The sequence below is a fragment of the Hydra vulgaris genome, chromosome 02 (assembly GCF_038396675.1).
Source record: "Hydra vulgaris chromosome 02, alternate assembly HydraT2T_AEP".
Lineage (NCBI taxonomy): Eukaryota > Metazoa > Cnidaria > Hydrozoa > Anthoathecata > Hydridae > Hydra > Hydra vulgaris.
The window spans coordinates 35,250,001-35,275,802 of NC_088921.1; the positions used below are offsets into that span (position 1 = coordinate 35,250,001).

A 25,802-nucleotide genomic window follows, 5' to 3' on the forward strand; every position below is an offset into this window, starting at 1 on the left:
TCAGTGGGTGTATATACTAAAGTCCCTACCCTATTCCAGTGTATGTGTGTTATTTGTTTTCTTTCAATATTTATCTCAACAAGGTTCAAGGGCCAAGTTCCAAGGTCCAAGGACCATTAAAATTAAAAAAGTATAAAAGTTGCTTAATTATTTGCATCAAATATAAAAAAAATGTATTACCTTCAAAAATATATTAACAGATCATTACAGAAACCTTGGATCATCTTAAAGTTATTTATTATATAAACAAAAAAGTGTGAGTTGTAAAGTGTCACACTTCTAAAACACATTTTGGTGTTATTTTTGATTAAAAATATTGACACTTTTTGATTGTTTAAAACAGATAGTTGAACTTGAAAGAAAAATTACTTACATTAATTCATAAATTAAACAGACAGAAATTGACATAGTGTTCTATGGTTTCAGATCAAAAATTTTATCATCTCCACCAACTGAAACTTGAGTAACTTGTTTAGTTATATCATCTGTTTACTGTGATTGTTCAATTGTGATTACAATATTGTGATTTGCTATTAAAAAAATTTTCTCCCTGCATTGTGCAGGGAGAAAGTTTCTGAGTAAAGAGGTACATGAAAACATGATAAAAGAAAAAACTTAATCTTTTAATTTGCAACTTTTAAGTCTTTTGTTAATAGTTTTTTTTTGTTGCTCTTTGTTTATTATTTTGCATTGTTGATGGAGGTGAACTTTTATTTTAATAAAAAGGAATTTTTTTTTCGGCTTCGAGGTTCCGATTAAATATGCATTAGAATTGAAAAAAGTCAATTCATACCAATCCCAGCAACTTTAAATTTAAACCTACTATTCTTGGTATAGTGGGTTAAGCTATTTAACTGTGTTTAACTCACAGCTGGCCCTGTTATTTCAGCAACTATTTATTAGTATCAATCCCAACAACTGAGAACTGAGATCTAATATTCCCAAAAAAATTTGAGATTTACCAATCCCTACAACTGCAAAATGAAATCTACCAATCAAAAGCAACTATAGTTTAAGTCAATTGTAGAATAAAATTTTATAAAAATAGTTTGACTTTTATGTAATTTTTACAAAAAATTATTATTTTTAATTAAATCTGGTATTTCATTATTACTGTTTTATAATTGTTAAATTTTTAGAATACAAAAGAAGTCGAAAAAAAAGAGTAAGAAATTTAAATTTCTATTTTTATTTTATACTTATAATTAAAAACAATTTTTTTAAATTCTACTAGTTTAAAAGATATATTTTATTAGTGAATTATCTTATGTAGAACCTTCACAAAACTGTAGTAAAAGATCTACTGATTTTACTGATGTAAGTCTTTTTTTTTCTGATCATATCTATAACATCTACTAATGATAATATGCCAGCTATTAAGGATATCCCACAGAAGCTTATATCTGCCTCTTACCAGTTTCTATAAATTTTATTAACTAATTTTATAAAGTTTTTTAATTTTATTTATCATGATTATTCTATATTTTATTTATTAACTCAAAAAAAATATTTTTTTTTCTGTATAGAGCTCATCTACTGAAAATACATCCTCTGAAACTAGTATGAATTTGTCATCAGAAAGTGTTACCTGTGAAACTGGTGAATCAATTCATGGAAATTTTATTACACCATCATTTCATTTTGAAACAGAAACAGAATCACCTGTTATTTTGTTAAAATTGCCAAATAATTATTTCCAGATTATCAGCAAACTTTTAAGTGTTACTGCTAATACTAGGTATGTAGCATATGAAAGATGTAACACAATTGAATTACATCTGCTAATTAAAGGTTGTAAAGCTATCTGGTTATAAATAAAGTTTTTTTGTAATAAACAATGTGTTATATCTTTCTCTTACTCTCTCTCTCTCTGTCTGTCTGTAGTCTTTTACTGTGCTACTGTGCAGTTTATTTAATACAATATTACTCGCTGTTGGGACTCGTAAAATAGGGAGTCATGGTCTTTTCAACACTGACCATTTTTATACTTATTTTTTATATAGTCTTATTACTTTAATGTTTTTTAGTATACACTAGAAAAATTATTTATTAAATAATCTAAGTTTTGGGTTAATGACCCAATTTCATACTTAAAAAACTTTTCATAATAAATGTGGGGAGAAGTTACACATTTTTTCGGTGCACTTAGAGCTTGTTAAAAACTTCACCCTGTTTATTTGTTTCAAAAGAAAAAGTTTCAATGTAACATCTTCCTAAATTAAAAAAGAAAATTTTCTCAATATGTTAGATGGGCAAATCTACCTAATTGATTACAGAAACTCCCATTAAGAACCCCTTTCCTTTATGTTTAATCAACAAGGGAGAAAAGTGGATCGCTCTCATGGTAAAGGAGGGGAGCTTTGCCCTTAAAATGGGCTCACACACTATGCATCTTAAATGATGCAAGCCCCCTATTCATTCTGTGGTATTATGAAAGAAGCACAAAATATAAAAAAAGTATAAAAAATATAAAATGAAAAAAGCAATAGTCATAATGATATGATAAAAGAAGTAAAGGCATCACAGATAAACACTACAAACCAACTTATCTGACAATGTTGTTAATGCCATGACTGCTGCTAACTGGTACCAATGTTGCTGCTGTTTTTATAACACAAATAAACAAATCAGATAAAATCTTTTTATCAATTTCTTTATGCTTTAAATTAACGATTGTTTATTTAAATTTAAACAAACAATATGAAATAATAACTATTAAAAAGTCTAAACATTGTTTCCTTCATTGTTATTATTATCAAAATAATAATACTGAACTAAATAATTTAGTCAATTAAAAACTAAATCAATTAAATAAAATACAAAACATAAATTGTTCAAAAATGGAATGTGACTTTATTATGTTTTAGAGTAGTGTTAAAAATATCTAAATAAAAAGACACTTATTGCAAAGACCATAAACTATTACACAAATTACCAAAAACATAATTAACAGTACAAACTTTTTAATTTGACCAGAAGACAATATATAAAATTTTGAATTCACATTTGAAATCAAAATTTTATAAAAAGCTGTTAATAATTATTTTTTAAATCTATACACTGCAATGATTGTAATGAGTTGACTAATGAAGCATGTTTTTAGATTTTTTAAATATCTCACACAATCTTTAATCTCTAGTTATCAACAAGTTTTTTTTCTTTTTAGTAACAACATCAAATTTGACTAAAACAAAACTTATTTAACAAAGATTTACAAAAAACAACAAGATAGTGTAAACATAATATTATAGTCAACATCTTTTTTCTTTATATTTTGTCATTTAAAAATGAAGTAGAACAAATCTTAAAATGTCTTCCAGCAAGATTGAATTTAAAGTACACTAGTATTTTTGTTCAAAGTAAGAAGGTTAAAAGAAATTTTAAAAATATAATTTTTAATTGAAATGTTTGCAAATATTTATGTTCGAATATATTTGATTGGTCATATATTTAATTTTTTCATATTTGAGTGGTCAAATTTAAATATTTTTATTAAATAGTATTTTATTGTTCATTGCATTATATTTCAAATAATCCCATGTAAATTCATATCTAAATTTACATGGTAAATTTAGATATTTTATTTTTGATTATTTTTTTACATAAACATAATAGTATTGCTTATATGGTAGTTTTTTTCAAAGTTTTTAGTTTTTAAATTTTTCGAAACTTTATATTGTTATAGTAACAATTTCCGTGACGCAAAGATTTTGTACAACATTAATAATGTGAAAAAAGTGCTTAACCATTGGTCAAAGGAGTTATCCTCAGTTACGGTTGAATTCCAAGAAGAAGTTTTTAAACTCTTGAATAAAAGTATAAAAAATGAACTGAGTGATATTGTTTTATCTTTTATAGACATTGAAAGTAGGTTTCTACTTTTTAAACAACTTTCAGCTGGTTACAGTGAAATTTCAAATGTAGCAATGCTTTGTTTGCAAACAAGTATTTTTCCTGAAAAATGTAAAACGCCACATAGTTATGAATTTGCTCTTCTCAGTTTTGCATTGAACTTTGATACAATGCGAAAAAGTGCACAACAAGAAGCAAAAGAAATAATTAATAAGAAAAATGATTTAATAGATTCAGAAATGGCTGATGAAAATCAAAAAAATGCTGTATTAAAAGAAATTTCTTCTTCAACAGACATTAAAAGTACAATGAATATGCCATATGAATCTTTATGCTTAAGAATGTTAGTTTCCTCTGGTAATGATTCTGCAATTGAGAAAAAATGTTTCTTTGGTGAAAACAAAGAGCTAAATGAAAATATAAGCTTGTGTGAAGGCTTTTCATCTGATAGTATAACAGAATGTGTTTCTTGTATACTTGATAAATGCAGGGCTTGTTTTATTCTAAGATATTTCCCCATATTAAACTTTGAAAGAATGTATTCACTTTTATTATGGAAAGGTGGGTGTCGATGGAGATCATGGTGTGCATGTATGGTTCATTTAAAAGGTTTGCAGTTTTGATTAAAGTTTAATTTAATATCATATTTCAGTTAGAAATATGATATTTAATTAAAGTTAACTATTTTTTCATATTTTATTTTTAATGCCACATTTTTATTATGTCTTTGTTTAGAGCTTTACAAGCATAGCAATTTATCAAAAGCAATTGCAAAAAATCAATTAAGTGTTGAAGAGCTTTTAAGCAGTACTGTAGAAGATTTTCTAGGCAATATATCTAGGTAAAAAGTTTTACAAATTTAATTTACAGTCTTTTAAATAATTAATACAGGTTTATATAAATAATTTGAGGTACATATAATGAATAAATATTATGTTTATTAGTACTTTTGTCATACTCATAAAAAAATTATGATTCAAAAAACATATAAAAAACAATTTTTCTCCTAAATCGTTATAGCAATTGTATTGATGTTTCGATTTTAACAAATGGGTAATTCCATGTCAAATCATCCAGGTCATGTCACCCCATGTTTAGGATTTTGCTAATTTTTTTATATGTTATAGGGTTTATAAAAATTAAGAAAATTTAAAATTTGGAACCTCCAACCCCTTACGGTTCTTGAGATATTCAGGTTTCAATTTTCTTATTTATGCTGACTCAGCATTTTTTTCAAAATGTATTTTTGTCATTAAATAGCAATAATTAATGGACGAAATAAGGTATCATTCTGAAATTTGGTACATAGACAATCTTCCATATGGCGGATACAAATATTAGATTAAAAAAATTTTTAGACCACATTAAGTACATGTAAATTGAATAATAATGGCATTTATTTTGGGGTATTTTGACGGTCAAATTTGTGATGTCACCTTGATAATTTTTTTTTAGGCATTACTATAACTTACAATATAGGTATCAAACTTCACTATTAATTAAAAATATATTATTGCATTTTTTGACTTTTCTAAATTCAGCCTTTTAAGTAAAGCTTATATAAATGCTGAGTCAGCATAAAATTTATTGCTAACTTAATTATAAAAAAATTAGCTATATCTTAATTTCTGGTTGTAAAAAGTCATTTTCAAAGTCATTTTGAAGGCAATAATAGATGTATATAAATATAAATTCCAAATTTTTCGTACCTGGGGTAGGCCCCCCCGCCCTCCCAAAAAAAACGAAAATTTTCCTAATTTTGTAAAAAGTTTTTTTTAAGTCATTTTGAAGGCAACGATAAATGTATACGTATTTATAAATATTTGGTACCTGAGGGAGGATTCCCTTCCCCCTCCCCCATTTTTATTTTATTGCTTCTGTTTAGACTTCATTCTGTAAATATTAGTTTACTGTTACTTTGCAGGAATTTTATATTTACTTAACTGATTAATGAATGTTATAAATTATACTAAATGATTGGTAAATAAAATAAAATTTAATTACCTTTTAATCATATATATATAAGGAAGTCATATAACTTAGGCACATCCTAACAAATAATTTGTATAAATAAGTCATAGGAATAAGGAATATTTGTATAAATAATTTGTATAAATAAGTCATAGTATAAGGAAGTCATAGACACATCCTAACAAATAATTTGTATAAATAGTTTTCCATAAACTAAATAATGTGAATGGTATTTCTAAAAAAATTTATTTAGTAAAATTTTTCAAAATCAGATTTTTATAGATGAATAGATTAAAAAGTTTAAATTATGGAAAAGTGTTCTATAGGATTAGAATGTAATGTTGATTGCCACAAGCAAGGTTTAACAAGAAGACAAGGTCTTTTAGATCTATCAGCGTTTTCAAGTGTTGAAAAACAAGAGTTATTATGGAGAGCTGGTTTATTTGATTGTGAAAAATTGTTTACAACAGTTTGCTATTATCATAGAGAATACTTTGGAGCTGCATTTGAAAGAAAATTTCAGAAATGCTGTAATCTATATAAAAAACATGGAAATCGAAAGAAAAATGTGAAAGGTAATTTTTATACTATTTTGATGAAACAGTTTATTATTTTGATTAAAATAGTAATTAAATAAATTTTAAAAAAATTAGGTACATTTATAAAGTAACAATTACACTCATTTGTTCTTTACAATGATGGTGAGTTGATATTAGTTTTTAGAAATGATTGTTTCCTTTTTTTCATAGGAAATGTGAAGATATCGCTATCAATGGCAATAACTCTAAAAACACAAGACATTGCTGCTGTACCTGGGTGGAAATTATGCAGTAGTTGTTACAAAAGGGTACATTGTATAAATAAAGAATTAAAATTAATTGATCAATGCTATAGTAGGATTGAGCCTGAACAAGAACAACGTTCATCTCTCAATGAAAGTCTTGGATCTATAGGTGTGTCACCTATTAAGCTTAAATCAATTCCAAAACACCAACGATTACCAGCTGCCAAAAGAAAATTTGATCAAATAACTGGAGCAACAGCAAACAAAATAAAAAAAGTTTATGATATTGATCCTATGATTACATTGACACCATCTTGTACACCATTAAGTTCTTCAATTGATAACCAAATTGACGATCTATACTCACTTTTAAATGAATTGAAAGATAAGATAAAAAATGTGACATCATACTCCGCAAAAATTCAGATATTAACACTAACTCCAGAATCATGGTCACTCGCAAAGTCTGCAGAATTTTTTAATGTATCTAATTACCTAGTACGAGAAGCTAGAAAAGCTTAAAAAAAACATGGAATTTTGCATAAACCATCATCAAAAAAAGGAAAGTCGCTTTCCCACGCAACCATTGATCTTGTTCATAGCTTTTATCAAAGTGACGAGTACACACGAATGCTGCCTGGAAAAAAAGATTTTGTGAGTATAGGGTACAGGCAACACATGCAAAAAAGACTAATATTGATTAATTTAAAGGAACTATATGTAGCATTTAAATTCCAACATTCTAACTTAAACGTCGGATTTTCTAAGTTTTGCAGCCTTCGCCCTAGATGGTGTATAACCACAAACTCGTCTGGCACCCACTGTGTTTGTGTCTGTACCTATCATCAGAATGTTAAGTTGTTAACTGATGCTCTTAAAATTGACAAAGACTATAGAGATTTGATGGAAATGATTGTTTGCAATAGGGATAATGTAGAGTGCATGTTACATCGATGTCCGTTGTGCCCTGGTATTGCTGCTTTAAAAGAATTCTTAACAGCAAAGTTTGACAACAGCGATTAAGAAATAACAATTAACCAATGGCAGCATACAGATAGAACTACGCTGATCAATCAAAAAATTAATATTGAAGATGTTATCGACCTTATATGCAATAAAATAGATAAATTAACATCTCATTCACTTATAGCTAAAAGTCAAGCCAAGTACCTCAAAGACTGTAAAGAGTTATTAAATCAAAATGAGTGTATAGTATTGGGTGACTTTGCAGAGAACTTCCAATTTATTGTTCAGGATGAGGTGCAAAGTTACCATTGGAATAAACCAAAATGTACACTTCACCCTATTATTATTTACTATAAATCAAATGATAAACTACTATTAAAGTCATTTTGCATCCTTTCTGATGACACTGAGCATGATGTATACTTTGTATATAAAATACAACAGCTCATTACCAATTACATTAAGGCAAACATTCTACAGATTAGTAATATTAAATACTTCACTGATGGATGTGCAGCACAATAAAAAAACTTTAAAAACTTTATTATTCTTTGTCATCACAAAGAAGACTTTGATATTGATGCTGAATGGGTTTTTTTTGCTACTAGCCATGGTAAGTCTGCTTGTGATGGCATTGGCGGCACAGTAAAACGATTAACTGCACAAGCTAGTTTAAAAAGAACAGTGACTGGACAGATTTTGGAGGTAGATAAGATGTTTGAATTTTGTGTAACCAATATAAAAAACATTCAATTTATTTTAGTTTATAAAATAGAAATAAATGAAGTACAATCATCATTGCAACCAAGGTTTACTATGGGAAGAACCTTGCCAGGAACAAGATCCTTTCACCATTTTATACCAATTGATAAATATACAATTTCTTTTAAAAGGATGAGTCAACAAACTGATGTTCAGACATTTAAGCTTGTGCAGATACCAAATGAGCTGGTTGTGCAGCAAGTTATTTATAATCATATGGACTATGTAGCTTGCATGTATGACAGCTTTTGGTGGATTGGAATTATAAACAAAAAAGATGAAGGAGAAGGAGATTATAAAATTTAATTTATGCACCCACATGGTCCCAGTCCAAGTTTTTCTTGGCCTGCACAAGAAGATATGTGTTGGGTCCCATCAAATCATATTTTATGTACCATTGATCCGCCATCTACAACAAATGGTCGTGTATACAAAATTTCAGAAATTGAGTTGGCAAAAATTATTGAACAAAATAATCAAGATTTTTAGAAAAAGTTTCTATTGCGTCATTATTTTTATACTTGTATATAATTTTTTTAAATATAGTTACAATATAATTGTATGTGTAATTAGCACAATTTGGCCACACAAATAAAAATCTCTTGGTAACTTGTCTTTATATATTTTCATTAAAACATTTTTGGAAAGATTTGGTAATATGCCTAATTGCGACCCCCAACCTAGCTGGCATCCAAAAGCTTGATGGAAAAATTTTAAGAAAGCAATCCTTATTTTATTGGTATAACAAAATTAGCAATATATATATATATTTTTCGTGGTAGGGCAAGTGAGGGGGAAGCCTACCCCACTAAATATTTATAAATACCTAAAAAATTATCATTGCTCTCAAAATGACTTTAAAAATAACTTTTTACAAAATTAGGAAAATTTTCGGTTTTTTTGGGAAGGCGGGGGGGGGGGCCTACCCAGGTACAAAAAATTTAGAATTTATATTTATATACATCTATTATTGCCTTCAAAATTACTTTGAAAATGACTTTTTACAACCAGAAATTAAGATATAGTTAATTTTTTCATTAATAAGTTAGCAATAAATTTTATGCTGACTCAGCATTTATATAAGCTTTACTTGAAAGGCTGAATTTAGAAAAGTCAAAAAATGCAATAATATATTTTTAATTAATAGTGAAGTTTGATACCTATATTGTAAGTTATAGTAATGCCTAAAAAAAAATTATCAAGGTGACATCACAAATTTGACCGTCAAAATACCCCAAAATAAATGCCATTATTATTCAATTTACATGTACTTAACGTGGTCTAAAATTTTTTTTAATCTAATATTTGTATCCGCCATATGGAAGATTGTCTATGTACCAAATTTCAGAATGATACCTTATTTCGTCCATTAATTATTGCTATTTAATGACAAAAATACATTTTGCAAAAAATGCTGAGTCAGCATAAATAAGAAAATTGAAACCTAAATATCTCAAGAACCGTAAGGGGTTGGAGGTTCCAAATTTCAAATTTTCTTAATTTTCATAAACCATATAACATATACAAAAATTAGCAAAATCCCAAACATAGGGTGACATTTTTTGATTTTTTTGGATGATTTGACATGGAATTACCCAAATAGCAACACTTTTTCTTAGTCTTCTATATTTTATTTTTTTTAGTTATCTTTTCTACTGACTTCATACAGAAACCATATACCCAATCCATTACAAAAATTAGCATTTACTAAGGTTGCCTTCTTTTTATCATGGTTGCCATTTTCTTACTTCTGGTTTTGTTCTTTATCTTTTATCTGTTTTTATACTGTTTTTAATAAATGGTGTTTCTTTGATAAAATGTCTTTTTAATGAATTGTTGTCTTTTTAATCTTTTTAAAAAAGAAGAGCAGCTAATAATAAAAGAGTGGTCTTTAAAAAATGGTTTTTTGCAGTACCAATACCAAGCCACCAAGCTACTTAACAATGTTGTATTTTCTTTTATTCACTTATAGCAGCATAAAAACTGTAATATTAATTAATTATCATTTGTGGTTCCATTTACTTTTGTACTTTATAATTTGATTTTTTGTATATAAATATGATTTATATAAATATTTGACATTTTATCAACAATATGCCCTGTAGATAAGTGTTATTTAAAAATAGTATTCTATCATTTAATACATTTTTCTGTTAAAGTTGTTTTGATATACACATGACATAAATTACAAGGTAAGCAGCTTAGTTCACTGCAACTACAAAGAAAAACAAAATTCAACATTAGTTTTTGACTTCCAAAATCCCAATGCTCTTTTCCTTTACAGCAATTTAATGAATTTAATGAATATTAGAAGCTAAAGATAAAAATTTTATTTTAATGTAATCGAATCTTGTAGTTTGCCATTGGATTCATTTATGTCAAAATATACCATCAGCTGCTATCAATAGAAATAAAAAAAGAATTGATGAACTAAACTACCAAATAGTTTTATTTTGAATATCTTATTTTTTATATTTTAAATGAATGAAATAAAACTTTTTTTATTTGATTTTTTGAGTTCTTGTTGTAAGTAAAGATGGCAAAGGAATAGTACAGTAGAATCCTGTTAACTTAGAGCCTCAAGGGAAACAGCTATATTGTCTGATTAGCAAATTTTAAAATTAAGTGAAGTTCTTGGTGTGTTAGACTTATTAAAAAAAGTCAGACTCAACTATCTATATAATATCTTAAATAATTTTTTTTATCTGTCTTTAATCTTCACATAGTTAAAATATCATCGTCAAATGTTAACAATGTTTTGTAGATAAAGTCAATCAAAACAAGATCCACATCACATTGTCTTAACTGATTGACTAAATGTTTTAATGCAGAATTTAATCAATCATGTTGGATACTCCTTCATTAAAACATGCTTTGACGCATTTGATGAGTTGAATCATCTTTGTTGGATACTCCTTCATTAAGGCTTTGAAGCAGTTAATAATATTATTTTTTTAAACTTCATTCTGAAATGAACTAGTATTATTTTTTACTAGTATAGTTTTTTGTTGTCATTTATGAGTTTTCTCTATTTTGCCCATTCACCTGCATTAAATATATCATGGGAGTTGTAACTTGTTTGCAATCTTATTACCAAAGTTATTTAACTCCAAAGAGCCATAATTTCATCAGCAACATCTTGATCTTCAATGAACCATAATTTCATTAGTATGATCTTCTTTCATTAGTATGATCTTGATCTTCAACGAGCCATAATTTCATTAGTAACATCTTGATCTTTACATTGGAAATAGGAAAAAGTAGTTTTAAAATTACCAGCAACTTTATTTACTTTTGTTTTAAGGTTTTTTAAGGATTTTATTTGCTCTTTTGCAATCCAAGGTAATGACACAATTAGATTGCATGAAGAATCTTTTGCAATCCAAGGTAATGACACAATTAGATTGCATGAAGAATCTTTTACTCAAGCTTTTCAAAGCAAATTAAAACAAAATGAACTAATTGATGAATGAATTAGGCATGAGAGTAAGATTTCTGCGGGAAAATAGTTTTATAGATTTTTTAGGTAAAGAACTTTCTAATAATATGTAAGCATTAATACATGATAAAATACCTATTATTATTATTAATATTGTTTTATCTGATTGTTATGATTATTTAATATTTTATTACTAGTTTTATATTTTATCAAAATGAATAAAAAAATATTTTCATTTTAGACTCTATATAATTGCTCCTCATCTTGTATCACTTTACATAAAAGAACGTCAATTTACAAATTGGGAGGTCTCACTTTTGTACAATACTGGCTATTTAAAAGATGCTTCCAATGATTTCTTATTGTATGCTGAAGATACTTTTTTGTCGTTAAACATGCATAAACTTCATCCACTTTTCTTATTGTGTTGCCTTATGAACTCGCTTTATAGTCAGCCATCTTCCTTAGATCTGTTTTGTACATGTGGTAAACCGAGACCAAGAGCAAATTCTATAGAGTGGAAATACCAGAAGATACTAGTATCTTTATTTAATTATCTTGAGGAGCTTAAGAAAGATACACAAACTTCTTCTTTACTTCAAGGCATGAGTAACTTATGTTTAAAACATGGGTAAGTTTTTGTATTGTTTATTTTACATGAAATAATAAAAATAAAAATGGTAGTTTACGGAATAATTTTCACAACGTGATATACAATAAATTTGCTAGAATTTTTTTTTTTTTATAAAAAAATTTACTTTTGACAAGGCTGGGAGCAACCACTATTTTGGTTAGGAGTTACTAGAATCTAATAGTTTAAAGAAGAAATAAAAAGTTGTAAATAATGCGCCAGGAAAACATGATAATGAATGCAAATCTTAAAGCATTTATAATCAAAGAAAAATCTATTTGAGTTGAAGTTTTTTGAGCATGAAGGCACAAAATGCAATATTGCATGACAAATTGTTTTGATGATGATAGAGATAAGAGCTCACTTTTACCATGATAGTATTGGTAGAAAGGAATCCAACCTTACTACGATGATTACTATGATGGGACAGAGACCCAAGCTTAGCAGCTATAAGTCCAACTTCATTTACAATCCTTTTTTGAACTTTGTCTAAAAAGAAAGGACATCTTTAAAAGAACAGGCCCAAATATAGCAAGAGTATTCCATAAAGATACAAATTTATGAAGAATTAAATCAGAAGTAAGAAAATGATAAGTAAAAAAAAAATTGTTTTTAGTAAATGTTTTTGTAAATTGTACAATTGATTAGATTTGGAAATCATTTCCATGAGTGATCAGTAGAGAAAGGTAGTCTGAGATGAGCAAAAGTAGAAAACTTATTGTTATGATTCATCAATTAATATCAACAATATTGCAAAAATGATTAGCAGTAAACAATTGAGTTTTGATTGGTTGATTAGCAGTAAAACAATTGAGTTTTGATTGGTTAATTGGCAGTAAATAATTAAGTTTTGTTTAGGTTCAAGTTTATCAGTTACTGCAAGCCTAAAGTTATCCCCAAAAAAGAGATTTAAGAATGTATCAGATCTACTTAAGGTAACATTAATATTGATGAGACACATTTTTGTCAATTAAAAAGAAATGATTTGAAAATTTTAAAAGCTTATGAAAAGACCAGCATGCATTGCTTGCAGCATGCTAGAATTTTGATAAAGTTGATAGTTGTATTGGTGTTTTTAACATTTTTCCTGTTACAGAAAAGCAAGAATTAAGCGCTTGTTAAATAGTTTAGAGTATTGAGAAGAGTTCTAGATAACATTTGTATGTGATGGGAATATTGTGATGGCAACAAGCAATAAAAGACTTTAAATGCAAAATAACTTTTGAAATAAAAGCAGGAAGGATGTCAACCAATGGATTCTGGGATGTCAGGGAGAGTAAGGTCATTTGATTCAAGAGATGAATTGAATGAAAATTATTTTGCAATTAGTTCTGCCTTATCATTGGAATTATTTTGCAAGACCTGTGCTATATTGGTGGGTTGCTTACCAGGAAAATTTATCTCACTTTTTTGTGAAATACCACCAAGATCAATTGAGCTTAGATTTAGAAACAATTTTTTTTTAATTTTCAAACTTTGTATTTTTAAAGGTACTGGACAGGGTATATAAAGTTACTGGTTTGGTTGAACAAAATAAATGATGCAGTCACTTTGTTAGTTCAATTACAAGATGAGGAAATATTTATATGGGTTTCAAAATCTGGTAAGTAAAAAGTTCTATTTAAAATGGTTAAAGCTATAGTTATTTATCTTTCATTAAGATAATTATTATTTACTGTTATTTTTAAGGTTATAGTTATTTACATATTATTGATTATTTGGTTTTGATTAAGATAATTACACAGGTCTGTGGCATAAAAATTGTTTCAAATTTAGTATGTGATTTTTATAGTATTTTCAACGTGATTTTGGAAAAAATAGTGAAAAATTCCATTACAAACAGTTATTTCACAGACTGTTTGTCTAGTTTTAGCTTTTTCGATATTTTTTATAAATAGTTCAGTACTCTATTAAGTTTGAATTTTGGTTATTAAGATCTCCAAAAACTGTTATTTAGCCTAAAGTACAAGTTATTTTATGGACAATGGCTACCAGAGGATGTTTAAACTCACCAGATTGCTTCTGCTACATTTGTGGTAACTATACCATTAAAAAGACACATCTTTGATTTTGTTGAAAAGGTATATTTTGCCTATTTTGGTATAAAGTTAGGCGATCAAGATAGGTCTTGGGCTGCACACAAAGTTTGTTCAATATGTGTTAAAGAACTGAGGCAATAGTTTCAAGGTAAAAAGCAGTCCTTACGTTTACTTGACTCCCTCCAAACCATTGGTATTCCAATGGTTTGGAGGGAGCCCAAAAATCATAGTGATGACTGTTATTTTTGTTCTTGCATCATACAAGGTTTCAATTTGAAAAACAAAAAGGATATTTCTTACCTTAACATTCAATCAGCCATTCGCCCTATTCCTTATGGACCTGGAGTATCAATACCCTCTCCCTCAGATTCTTTGGATGATATTTTAGATGATCACAAAACATTGGCTCAGCAAGGTGATAGTGAAGAAGACAGTGATTGCTACAATCCTGGCACAACTGATCCCATTCCATTCTCAGAATCTGAACTGAACAATTTAGTTAGAGACCTAGGTCTTCCTTAAGACTTTGCAGAAGTTTTAGGATCTAGATTGAAAGATAAAAATATGTTTGCCCCGGTTACATCCTTTTCTTGGTATCAATCAGAGGAAAAGGAATTTGTAACTTTCTTCTCTCAAGAAGGTGACCTGGTATTTTGCAGTGATGTTCTTAGACTTATGGCATGTTTTATTTATCGATTCTTCAAAAAGAAGCCTTAAAGCAGTACTTCTGCACAATGGCAATAAGTATGCTTCTATATGCCAGTTGGACACTCGGTGCACTTAAAAGAATGTTACGAAAACCTTGAAATGGTTTTAAACAAACTCAACTACTAAGATCACAAATGGACACTGTGCAGGGATTTAAAAGTTATTTCAATGTTGCTTGGTCAACAAAGTGGCTATACAAAGTTCCTTTGCTTTCTCTGTGAATGGGAGTGAATGGAACAGTCGAGACAGAAAGCACCACTACATAAAAAAAGTTTGGCCCTTGAGAAAAACCTTAGAAGTAGGGGTTAAAAATGTTGAGAGAAAAAGCCTTGTGGATCCCAAAAAGGTGTTACTTCCACCACTTCACATTAAGTTGGGGCTGATAAAATAATTTGTTAAGGCATTGCCAAAAGAGACTTTTAAATATCTTTGTGGGCAGTTTCCTGGTTTATCCGAGGCAAAGCTAAAGGAAGGAATCTTTGTCGGACCAGACATTAGAAAACTTGAGAGAGTCCCTAATTTTGTGGACAAAATGGAAACAAAAGAAAAGGCAGAATGGACATCCTTTAAATTAGTCGTTACTGGTAACCTAGGAAACAACAATGATCCAAACTACAAGACCATTGTCACAGACATGCTCGACAAGTTTAAGAAGCTGGCCTGTAACATGAGCATTAAAGTTCATTTTTTCTAATTACATCTTGATTACTTCCCTGCAAACCTTGGTGATGTAAGTGAAGAGCAAGGCGAAAGATTTCACCAAGACATCAAGGAAATGGAAAGAAGATATCAGGGAAGATGGAACGTCAACATGATAGCGGACTACTGCTGGATTTTGAAGAGAGATGATCCTGAACGAGTCTACAGCCGGAAAAGCAATAAAAAAAGCTTCGACAGAAAGTAAAAACGTTATTATAAGGACTTATAAGCTGAAAAAGAAATGTAAGTGTTCTTGAAATATAGTTTAGAAGATGATTTATACATAAAATAAAATTCTATAACGTTTGAAAAATGTAAAAAAATTGGTCGAATTTTGTTATTTTACCCAAAAATAATCCCTTTTTTATAAGAAAACCTGACGTGATAGAAAAAAATAGATTGCATTTTCGAAATCAGTGCTGAGAAATACATAAAAACAGTTATCAAATTTCAAACATCTTTTTAAAAATATTTGTTTGCAGTCTTATGTTATTATTTACTGTTATTTTTAATGGTTATTGTTATTTGCATATTATTGATTATAATTATATGATTATTTGGCACATAAAAGTTTTTTACTATTTAAGTATTTAAGTCCTTATCTGAAAATTTCACAAATATTTTCAAATGTATTTGGTTTAGGATGCTTGAGTCTTGATCTATGGTCTAATCTCCTATATGAATTCTCAAATCAATTTGATGTTGGAAAACACAATTGTGAAGTTCTTGATGGTTTTCACTCAACATTAAATCTTGATAAAGTTGTGCGCAGTGCTGCTATTGAAGTTGGTTGTTTTGCTGTCCTAGAAATTATAAACAAATTTTGTATTAGTGTCTCTTTAGACCTTTACACATCATTACTACAAGCCTTAAGCCATGAAAATCAACAGAAGTATGGTTTTGAATGATTTGATAAAAAGTTTTGATGTTTTTTGAGTTTTTAGCAGTTTCTAAATTATGTATTTACAGAATTGTGGTAGAAAAGATTCTACAAGTGGCTAATGATAAAGTATGGGCTGATAAAATAAACAATGTACACTCCAAGGTTTGCAGATTTTTTTCCAGTTTTAAATTTTGTTTTCTTTTTTTTTTTCTTATTTTTAATTACTTTTATTAAGTTAGAGAATGTAAAAAACAAAGAGTTAATTGGAATTGAATCAACGTTCACTGGAGAATTCACTGCAGACTTTATCATTAATGAATCAGGTAATTTTAAAACATTTTTAACTTATAATAGACTTAATTTTTTAGGCTTGAAGTCTATTTTTGAAATGACAGAGGAAGCTTGTTATATTTTTCTGAATTTTTTGTTATATAACTTAAAAATTTTTACAGTTATTATAAAGATATATTTTTCTGGATATTTATAAGGTTAATTTTTGAATTTTTTTTTTTTTTTTTTTTTTTTGATTGGTGAAAATCAATTTAAGTTAGACTGGGAAAAAGGTTGTAAAATGTTATCGTAGAAATCTTGCTTTAGGTGATAAAGCATTCAGTGTTCAGCCTAAAATAACTATAAAAAGATAATAGCAACAGTTACATTTTTTTATAAGTTGTTTTCCATGTTCAATTAGTTCAGTTCAGCAGAAAAATGTAAAGATCTGTATGCTTGTTTTAATAAAATAATTGTTTTAATATTGTAGATAGCATGTGGGGAAGAAATATCAATCTTTCTGAGTAAGTTTTTTATGAGAGTATATATTTTTAATTTTATGGTTTATTATTTTTGTAATAATCTTTTTAAATATTTTTTTGATATGGTGAAAGTAAAGCTTTTCTAAGTGTTGCCTAAGTTTTTAATTCAAATACAAAAAAAAAATACTTTTTTTTTTTTTGACTAGAGATATTTTCAAATACAAAATTTTTGTTTAAGTATAACATCTTAAGACTAATCAGGAAATATGTAAATTTTTATACTGTGAGTTGATGATGAAATAGTTAAATAGAAGGCCAGGTTCTTTCAAGAAAGAATCTAATTTTGTAAAAAAATTCTCCAAAGAAATTTTTAAAAGAACTAAAAAACTAAAGAAGTTAAAAACTTGAAATTGACTGATTGATGGTATTTTCACAATTACAGTTTCGCATTGATAACAATTTGAGGTGTTAATTATGAAAAACACAAGCAATTAAAGTGATGTTAAATTGTAATTTCATTTTAGAAGAAATTTTAGTTATAAAATTATAGTTTTTGTAATGCCTTTTGATTTTAAGAACAATTTTATTGAATCATATTGAATTTATTAGAATCATTTTGTTGCTGTTATGGATTATAGTTTAGGGAGTAAGTACTTTGTAAATACATTAACAGATCTATTCAAAAGAGAAGCAATATGTGTTAGAATATTTTTGAAAAAAACTTTATTTAAGTTGATAAATCTTTTCCTACGCCTATTTTATAAATCAGAAAATAGCGTTGTAATGGGATTCGGTAACAACACTTATAAACAGTGATTTACAAACTCTGGTGTAACTGATGAGTTTATTTTCATATTTATTTTTGGACCATTGAAATTGAGTGAGACTCAAAATATTATTTGACACAATCCACATCCATCATCCACACTTTATTCCCAAATAATTAAGTTATTTTTTCAAAAGAAACAAATGTATTTACTACTGATGTAGATACTAAACAAGTTTTAAAAGAAGCAAAGAATCTTATTCCAACATTTGTAAAAGTTATTATTATACAACTTATTCCAACATTTGTAAAAGTTGAAAAATCCCAATTTACACAACCATATATTCTCAATACTCTTGTTACTCTGGCATCTATATTTGGCATCTTTAAGTACTTCCAAGAATTTTTTTCGAAGCTCTTCAAGGTTAGAGTTGTTAATTTTGTCATACCATAAATCATTAATATAATAGAATATGATTGTATGTGATGAGTTTGCTAAGCTCTAGAACATGACTGAGAAAATGGCTTAGAACATTTTTTTTTTTTGCATGGCTTTCTGGGTAATCATTAAGCTAAAAACTATGTGGAGTTGGTTCAGATTTTTATAAAATATTTTAACAAAATGGGATGCAGAATGTCTTATCTCAATAAATTTAAAGGAATAAGGCAAGTGCTTTCATTAAGATATTAAGAGCTTATTTTGTAAAACCTGTTTTGATGTTTATGTGCCTCTGGTAGATTTGAGTTTTATGTGCCTCTTTAAATATTATTTAAATAAAAAATAACTTTTTATCTTTATTAATTTTTTTTAATTTATAACTAGTTACTTTTTAAAGTTATTATTACTTGTTATGTGTTATTTTTTAAGTTACGTAATTTTTTTAAGTTGGCACATAAAATCGAAATTACTCATACTCATACAATGGAACGCAAAAAAAACTGCGTTTTGCGTTTGCGTTCCAAAATAAACACTCACACACAAACTCAAATGTATTTGACGCAATTTATTGCGTTTACTTATGTAAACGTAATTTATTGCGTTTACTTATGTAAACTTTATATGCGTAAGTTGCGTATTAAATGCATACGTAAACGCAAATAACCGCGTTTATGTATGCATTTAATACGCAACTTACGCATATAAAGTGCATTTATAAACGTAACTCAAACGTAACTTGCATGTATAAATGCGTTTGCGAGCTTGACTTATCTTTTTGTATATCTTTTCAAGAAAACGCGAATTATTAAGTAGTTACTTTTTATTTTTCAATTCAAAAGTAATAATATAATTTTTAATTTAACCATTGTGTTATTATTAAAGTTATTGTTATTATTGAAGTTATTGCATTATATATTAATTTTATTTTTGTGCTTTTAAAGTTCAAAAAGTATATTATCTTTATATTATAAGTTTACATTTCACTATCTGAGTCATTGTCGTCTAAAAAATCATTTAAATTTTCAAGAAGTTTTGAGTTTACTTTTAACAATGAGCGACTGATAATCAGATCAGCATTCATGTTGCTTCGTCTCTTTTTACATACAAAAATAGAAGTACTAAAATATCTCTCTACAAAAGCTGCTGTCGATGGATTATTTAGTTAGATGACAAATACCTTTCGTAACATTGGCATTTTAGATTTTGCAAGTCCTTTCTTTTCGATTTGCTTAAAAAGTAAAGTTTTTCTTTTTCGATTTCAAGTAAATAAAGTTGTAAATTAGGCTGCCAAGCTTCTGGGCAATAGTTATTATCTAGCATAAATCTGCTGAGCAAATCAGTTTGCTGATCATTTGAACTCAATCGTTCTTTTGTTTGTGTAAGCTCATATCCTAATTGCGATTCTGAAGCATTTTGATAAATATTATGTGGCGTAAAGAATTTCAGGACTTCGTGTAGCTTTTCTACTGCTCCTAAACAATTTTTGGGTTGTAATACAAACTTTAATATAATAAATTAATATATAAAAGTAGTTAAATTTATAAATTAGGTTTTGAAGAACTATTTTTTAAACTAAGTTTTAAAAACTTTTTTTAGTCTTAATTAAATAATATAACTTAATAACTAAATACCTTTAACAATAAATTGACAATCAGGTTCAAAGAACCACAGTTTAAGCTTTGAGATTTAACGGTGATGCTACTTGATAAATTCCTGAGTTAAGTTTGTACTGAAACTTTAATTTAAAAGAAGAAATTAACAAGTTAGCAAATTCATTTCCATTTCCTTGTAATTCCATTTCTCTACTCTATTTTGAAATCATAATAGTCAATGCAGGCAAAACATCAGCAATCGATGAAAGATTCTTTTGTACAATTAAGTTGAACTGACATGCGGGAAGAAGGGTTTGTTGGTATAGTTCAACTTTATCTAATTCGATTGGACATTGATTTTCCGGGTCAAATGCATTTCTTCTATAAACACTCTGAAAACTCTGTAACATTAGGAAAGCAGCTGACCAACGAGTTCCATCACAACTTGTTTGTAATTTAGCTTTATTTTTTATGTGGTATTGAACACTATTTATAGATTGATTTGTGCTTCTTGCATACTTTGAAAGCGTTGCAAGTAAATGACACATATATTTTTTTTCTTAATAGCGATTTGTACAGTGTACAGTGTTTGTTTTATGAGCTGCGCAAAAAAACTGCGGTAGTTTCAATGTTCCCAATTCAATTTCAAGATCTTTAATTAGCTCAGCACTATGAAGATAGATTCATTATCTTCGTTAAAGTCATAAGTGATGTTTACTTCCTCAGCTGTTTTGGCTAACTGAATAACATTTGTAAAAGTAAACTTCCTTGATTCAGTTAATAGCACTTCATAAGTGGTTTGAATTTCAAAAATAGTTCATAAGAGATTTAAATTTCAATATTTAAGACTTCACCTTCACCTAGTTTTAGCTGCTCATTATCTGCTTCTTCAATATAAAGGGCAACCTCTTGGTTTAGCAATGGATCATCTTCATATGCACTATTGCCACCTTTCGTCTCTTCAACTCTTTCTTCTTGAGATTTTTCAAATAATTGCTTAAACAGTCTAATGAATGAACTCCCTTTATCACTTGCAATAGATTTCAAATAAATATAACTTAAGTAATCGATAAATTCATTGTGTTTGCAGTAATTAAAGCTATAAAATAAATAAAAAATTGCCATTTATTTTTGATTTATTGAAGGTAAAGGTATTCATAATCTTTTCAACAAATAATTTAATATTTTCTGCATTGTGACGTCCCGTCATCTGTTCCATACCAATAATGATGATTTTTTTTTTTTAATTGCTGTTCGTTAATGTTGCACCAACCGCAATTAAGTCCAACATTTCAGGAGATGTCCTTATATCACTAAATAAAGAGACAACCAAGGCATTGTCTAATTTTTGGTTAATTATGTTTGATAATTTTGTCATCGTTTCTGATATCAAGTTTTCTCTTTTTGCACAAGGAAGTGGAACTTTGACTATTTTTCTCAAAAAAGGATTATAATATGCATTATCGAGCAGTATCGGCATCTAGCATTTTCGCTTTTTATTTGATTTGTTTTGTGTGTCTTATGAGTTAAACCACTTACCCAAAATGTCATGGTGTTTTCTTTGTAAATGCTTCTTAATGTTGAATGTTCAACCAATACGAGTTGTGAACTTTTGGTTACACAACATGCAGAAAAACTCGACATCGTCTTGCAATTTATTTATATGAGTATCAGATGTAGTGAAATGAAGATATGAAGTGAACTCCTTAAATATATAAAAATCATGCGCTACATTGTTCTTAATAATATTTTAAATACAAGAAAAAGTGTTTTAATAACCCGTTCAATTAATTGTACAATAAACTTCTTTTTCGGAAAAATGTTTTTTTGACCAAAATCTTGTATTTTGTTTATCAAATTACACGAGTCTTCAGATAATTTTGCCAAAACACTATAACCCTGAAACCTTAATCTAGGGTTTGCTGAATAGGAGGAATAGAAATATTGGAAACTGAAGTATTATTGGAAGACTTTGCCGATAATGATGTCAACGCTGCGCTTGTTGTCTGCATAGTAGATTTCGTCGTTTTGATAGGATTTACAGATCTTGTTCTTTTTGAAATTGTTTCTCCATATTTAGATACAGACGAGCTTTGAGATAAATAAGGTTGTAATTGCAGCTGTAGTAATTGCAATATTTCTTCTTCATGTCGCTTTTTTGAACTAGACTTAATGATATCCTCATGATAGATCTTACTCTTACAAGATTGATGAGTCATATTAGATAAGATATTTATGAAACAATTAAGTAAAACTTGATTCTGTTTCCTAAACTAATTTTTTTTATACTATATATCTATAAGCTGCATATCCTTATATCAAAAGGAAATGCCTATAGGAGCTTCCTTATGCTATAAGAAATGCCATTAGACATCCCTTTAAACAAATTATCGCATGTTTTAATAAGCTTCTAGGTCATTTTATAACAAGTTTAAAAATTAACTATCGATCATCTTACATCTGTTTAAAAATGATATTTAATTTCTCATTATAATGACTCCTTTTAAAATGAGTGTATAATGTTTTTAAATTGAGTGAATATAGTAAGCTCATTTCATAGAGTGAAATGAGCTTACTAATTAAAGGTATTAAGTTATACTTTTTTCTAAAAATAGTTTTGTTTAAAATAATAGTGCCGTATACAACTGAGTATTATTGTGTTCAATTAGTGAGCAGAAAATAAGTTTTCCTTTGTTTTAAGCAATTTTTAAAGTATGCGTGTGCGCTGATCAATCACATAGTGTTTTTGTGGTTGATTGCTTGGTTTAAGCAATCCTTTTTATATATAAAATGGAAAAACATACAATGGGACAATTATTCAAAGGAATTGATTGTGCATGGCTCGGAAAAGATCTACAAAACTAGCTAATTGCAAACTAACAAGTTTTATCGATTAAATTTTAGAATTAATATACTTTGAATATCGTGGAATAAATTACCCACAAAACAAATATTTCTTTGTCATAATCACACAAATTATAATAATACAACTAATTTTTTTTTAACTTTTAGTGAAGCAAGATGTTCCAAAGTCAAGTCCCTTGTGCATTAGTGAGACTTGGGTAGATTAATATTGTTTAATTCCTTATATTCTATTGTTTTAAATTTTTATATAAAAAGTTATAACTTTTCTAGTAATTTACTAACAAAATCTTTTAAAAGTTATAACTTGATTGAAACCAATTATTTGTTTAAATATGTAAATATCTAAAACAGTGGTATATAAAAGGAATTATACAAAATTAATCAAATGCACAGGGTACTTGACCTTATGGACATCTTGCCCCACCCTATCATAAACTTGAAAAAATAAGAAAGCAAAAGAAGAGAATGAAAACAATTGTGTTTGACTCAAACGCATTTGATGCAATATATTGTGTTTACTTACGTAAACGCAATAAATTGCATCAACTCAAACGCATTTGATGCAATATACTGTGTTTACTTACGTAAACGCAATAAATTGCATCAAATGCGTTTGAGTTTGCGTGTGAGTTTTTATTTTAGAATGCAAACGCAAAACGCAGTTTTTTTTGCGTTCCAATGTATGCTCATACTGCATTTTGAAAATAAGCTCTTCATATATTGGACTTTGTTTGTGGACTGAATATTGTTGTTAAGGACAGTATAACAGAAATTTAATGGGGGATGTCTATATATGTACTTTAAGAAATGAACTTTTCTAGATTTGTACATACAGTACAAATCTAGAAAAGTTCATTTTTAAAACTCTTTGAGAGAATTTTTACTATTTTTGTCTATTTTATATGCAATCATTGTTTCTTACCATCAGGGATGCGGAGTCCCAAAAGGACTCCAGCTTTATAACTTTATTTTTTTTTGGTCTCTGGTGTCCAGAAGCTCTAAACATGTTGGTTGGTTAATGATCTGTTATAAGAAAAAAATTTATGATGTTTAATGAATTAGAACTTATTGCTTTAAAGACCGGAGTCCTTGCCGCCATTATACCTAAGGACTCCGGGTTCAAAAATGATTGTTCTTCTGACCTATAAGTCTTAATTTTTTCCCCATTAGTAGCCCATAAGCTTTTTTATATTTTTAAAGCTCCTGGATACCAAAAACTAGAAAGAATTAATATTTTTGTAACTTACAAATCCGGAGTCCTTTTTGTGACTCTGCATCCCTGCTTACCATACCAAAAATATGAAATTTTACTTATTCTGTCCCAATAAAACCAATTTTTTTTGTGTGTGTGTTATGGTCATAAAATTAAAGTTTGTGCTCAATGCAATTGTTTTTATGACTGTTCCACAGTATTAGTGGTAAGCAAGGATTGGCAAAGGTAAGCAAGGACTAGTATTGTATTATCTAGTCCTTGTAATCTTATAATAATAATCAATAAGCAATTTTTGTGGATTAAAAGCTGCAAACATCAGAAATATAAAATTTAGCAATGAAATATATAAAGTTAATTAAAGATTATTGTGCATAAAATTTAATTCATAAAACAAAGGGAAATTAAAAAACTTTAGTTATTGCCTACATACTTTAAAATATATAAGTTTTATATTACAAATTATTATTATATATTACCAAAAAATTATGTTGTTTATAATAATGAATTAAGTGAATTTAATATTATAGAAAAATGTGATTGTTTAAAAAAATTTTTTTTTGATAATTTCAGTACAACATGTCCATTATGCACTTTACCATTATGTATAAAAACATCAAGTACTCTAAATGGAGGTCTAATATTGTTTCCTTGTGGTAAGTTTTCCTTTTACCACTAAACTTTTTTTTGTATTTTAATTGTTTTTTTTAATTGGTAATAAATATTCAGCTCAAAAAATTGAGAAAAAAAAATATATATTTAAATTTTTGTTATTTTATTTTAGGTCATATCTTCCATAAAATTTGTTTACCAGAGCTTGCTTGTCTCATTTGCTTCTACAAACATTTTGCATCATTGAGTTAAATGATACATTTTTTAAGAAGAGATGTCATTTGTTTAAAATATCACAATTACTCATTTTTAAGAGTTTTACATGCAACTAATTTCACATGGTCAAGAATGCGTTTCAGTTTGTTGAGAACTCTTTGACTTTTTTTTTTAATTTATTTTTATAAATTGCAAATTAAAATACAAATTTAAATTCTTTTGATGTCTAATATTATTAGTTTGATGTTGTATTTAATACTATATTTTTACACTCTTCAATATTACAATATAAATTATTAGTGAATAATTAAACAGAAAGATGCTATCGCATAATGCTTTTTTTATTTTTAAAATAAAAAGTAAGCCATGTTTCAAACATTAATGCTATTGTAAAGTCAAACCATCCAGTCCATGTTTTTTATTTTTGTTATATGTCTGTTTTGTGTCTGTCTTTTTTTAATAAAATCAATTTATATTTTTTTATTTCCATCATTGAAATTTTTTGAAATCTCTAAATATATATTTTGTTTATCTTTAAAAATATGTAAAATATGTTTTTGCGTTTATATTTTAATGAAAATCGTTTTTAAGAATATAACGTTTTAAGTTTTATCTA

General features: G+C 27.7%; 1 protein-coding gene across 2 annotated transcripts in view; it reads left to right on the forward strand.

Annotated features, from left to right (window-relative positions):
* LOC101237827 (uncharacterized) overlaps nucleotides 1-25,416 on the forward strand; it is a 72,403-nt gene extending 46,987 nt beyond the window's left edge. Inside the window, exons 17-29 of one of the 2 annotated variants that reach the window (XR_010636666.1) lie at nucleotides 1,140-1,165; nucleotides 1,274-1,317; nucleotides 1,527-1,738; nucleotides 3,686-4,461; nucleotides 4,588-4,693; nucleotides 12,016-12,405; nucleotides 13,896-14,008; nucleotides 16,494-16,743; nucleotides 16,821-16,896; nucleotides 16,974-17,057; nucleotides 17,495-17,528; nucleotides 24,932-25,014; nucleotides 25,143-25,416. Coding sequence is in view for 1 of the 2 variants with exons in the window: in XM_065790716.1 (XP_065646788.1) it covers nucleotides 1,140-1,165; nucleotides 1,274-1,317; nucleotides 1,527-1,738; nucleotides 3,686-4,461; nucleotides 4,588-4,693; nucleotides 12,016-12,405; nucleotides 13,896-14,008; nucleotides 16,494-16,743; nucleotides 16,821-16,896; nucleotides 16,970-17,057; nucleotides 17,495-17,528; nucleotides 24,932-25,014; nucleotides 25,143-25,222 (2,278 nt within the window). In the remaining variant the exon portion in view is untranslated. Of the gene's footprint in view, nucleotides 1-1,139; nucleotides 1,166-1,273; nucleotides 1,318-1,526; nucleotides 1,739-3,685; nucleotides 4,462-4,587; nucleotides 4,694-12,015; nucleotides 12,406-13,895; nucleotides 14,009-16,493; nucleotides 16,744-16,820; nucleotides 16,897-16,969; nucleotides 17,058-17,494; nucleotides 17,529-24,931; nucleotides 25,015-25,142 lie in introns of both variants that reach the window. The other variant, XM_065790716.1, reaches the window with a different exon arrangement.
* Nucleotides 25,417-25,802: the final 386 nt, after the last annotated feature.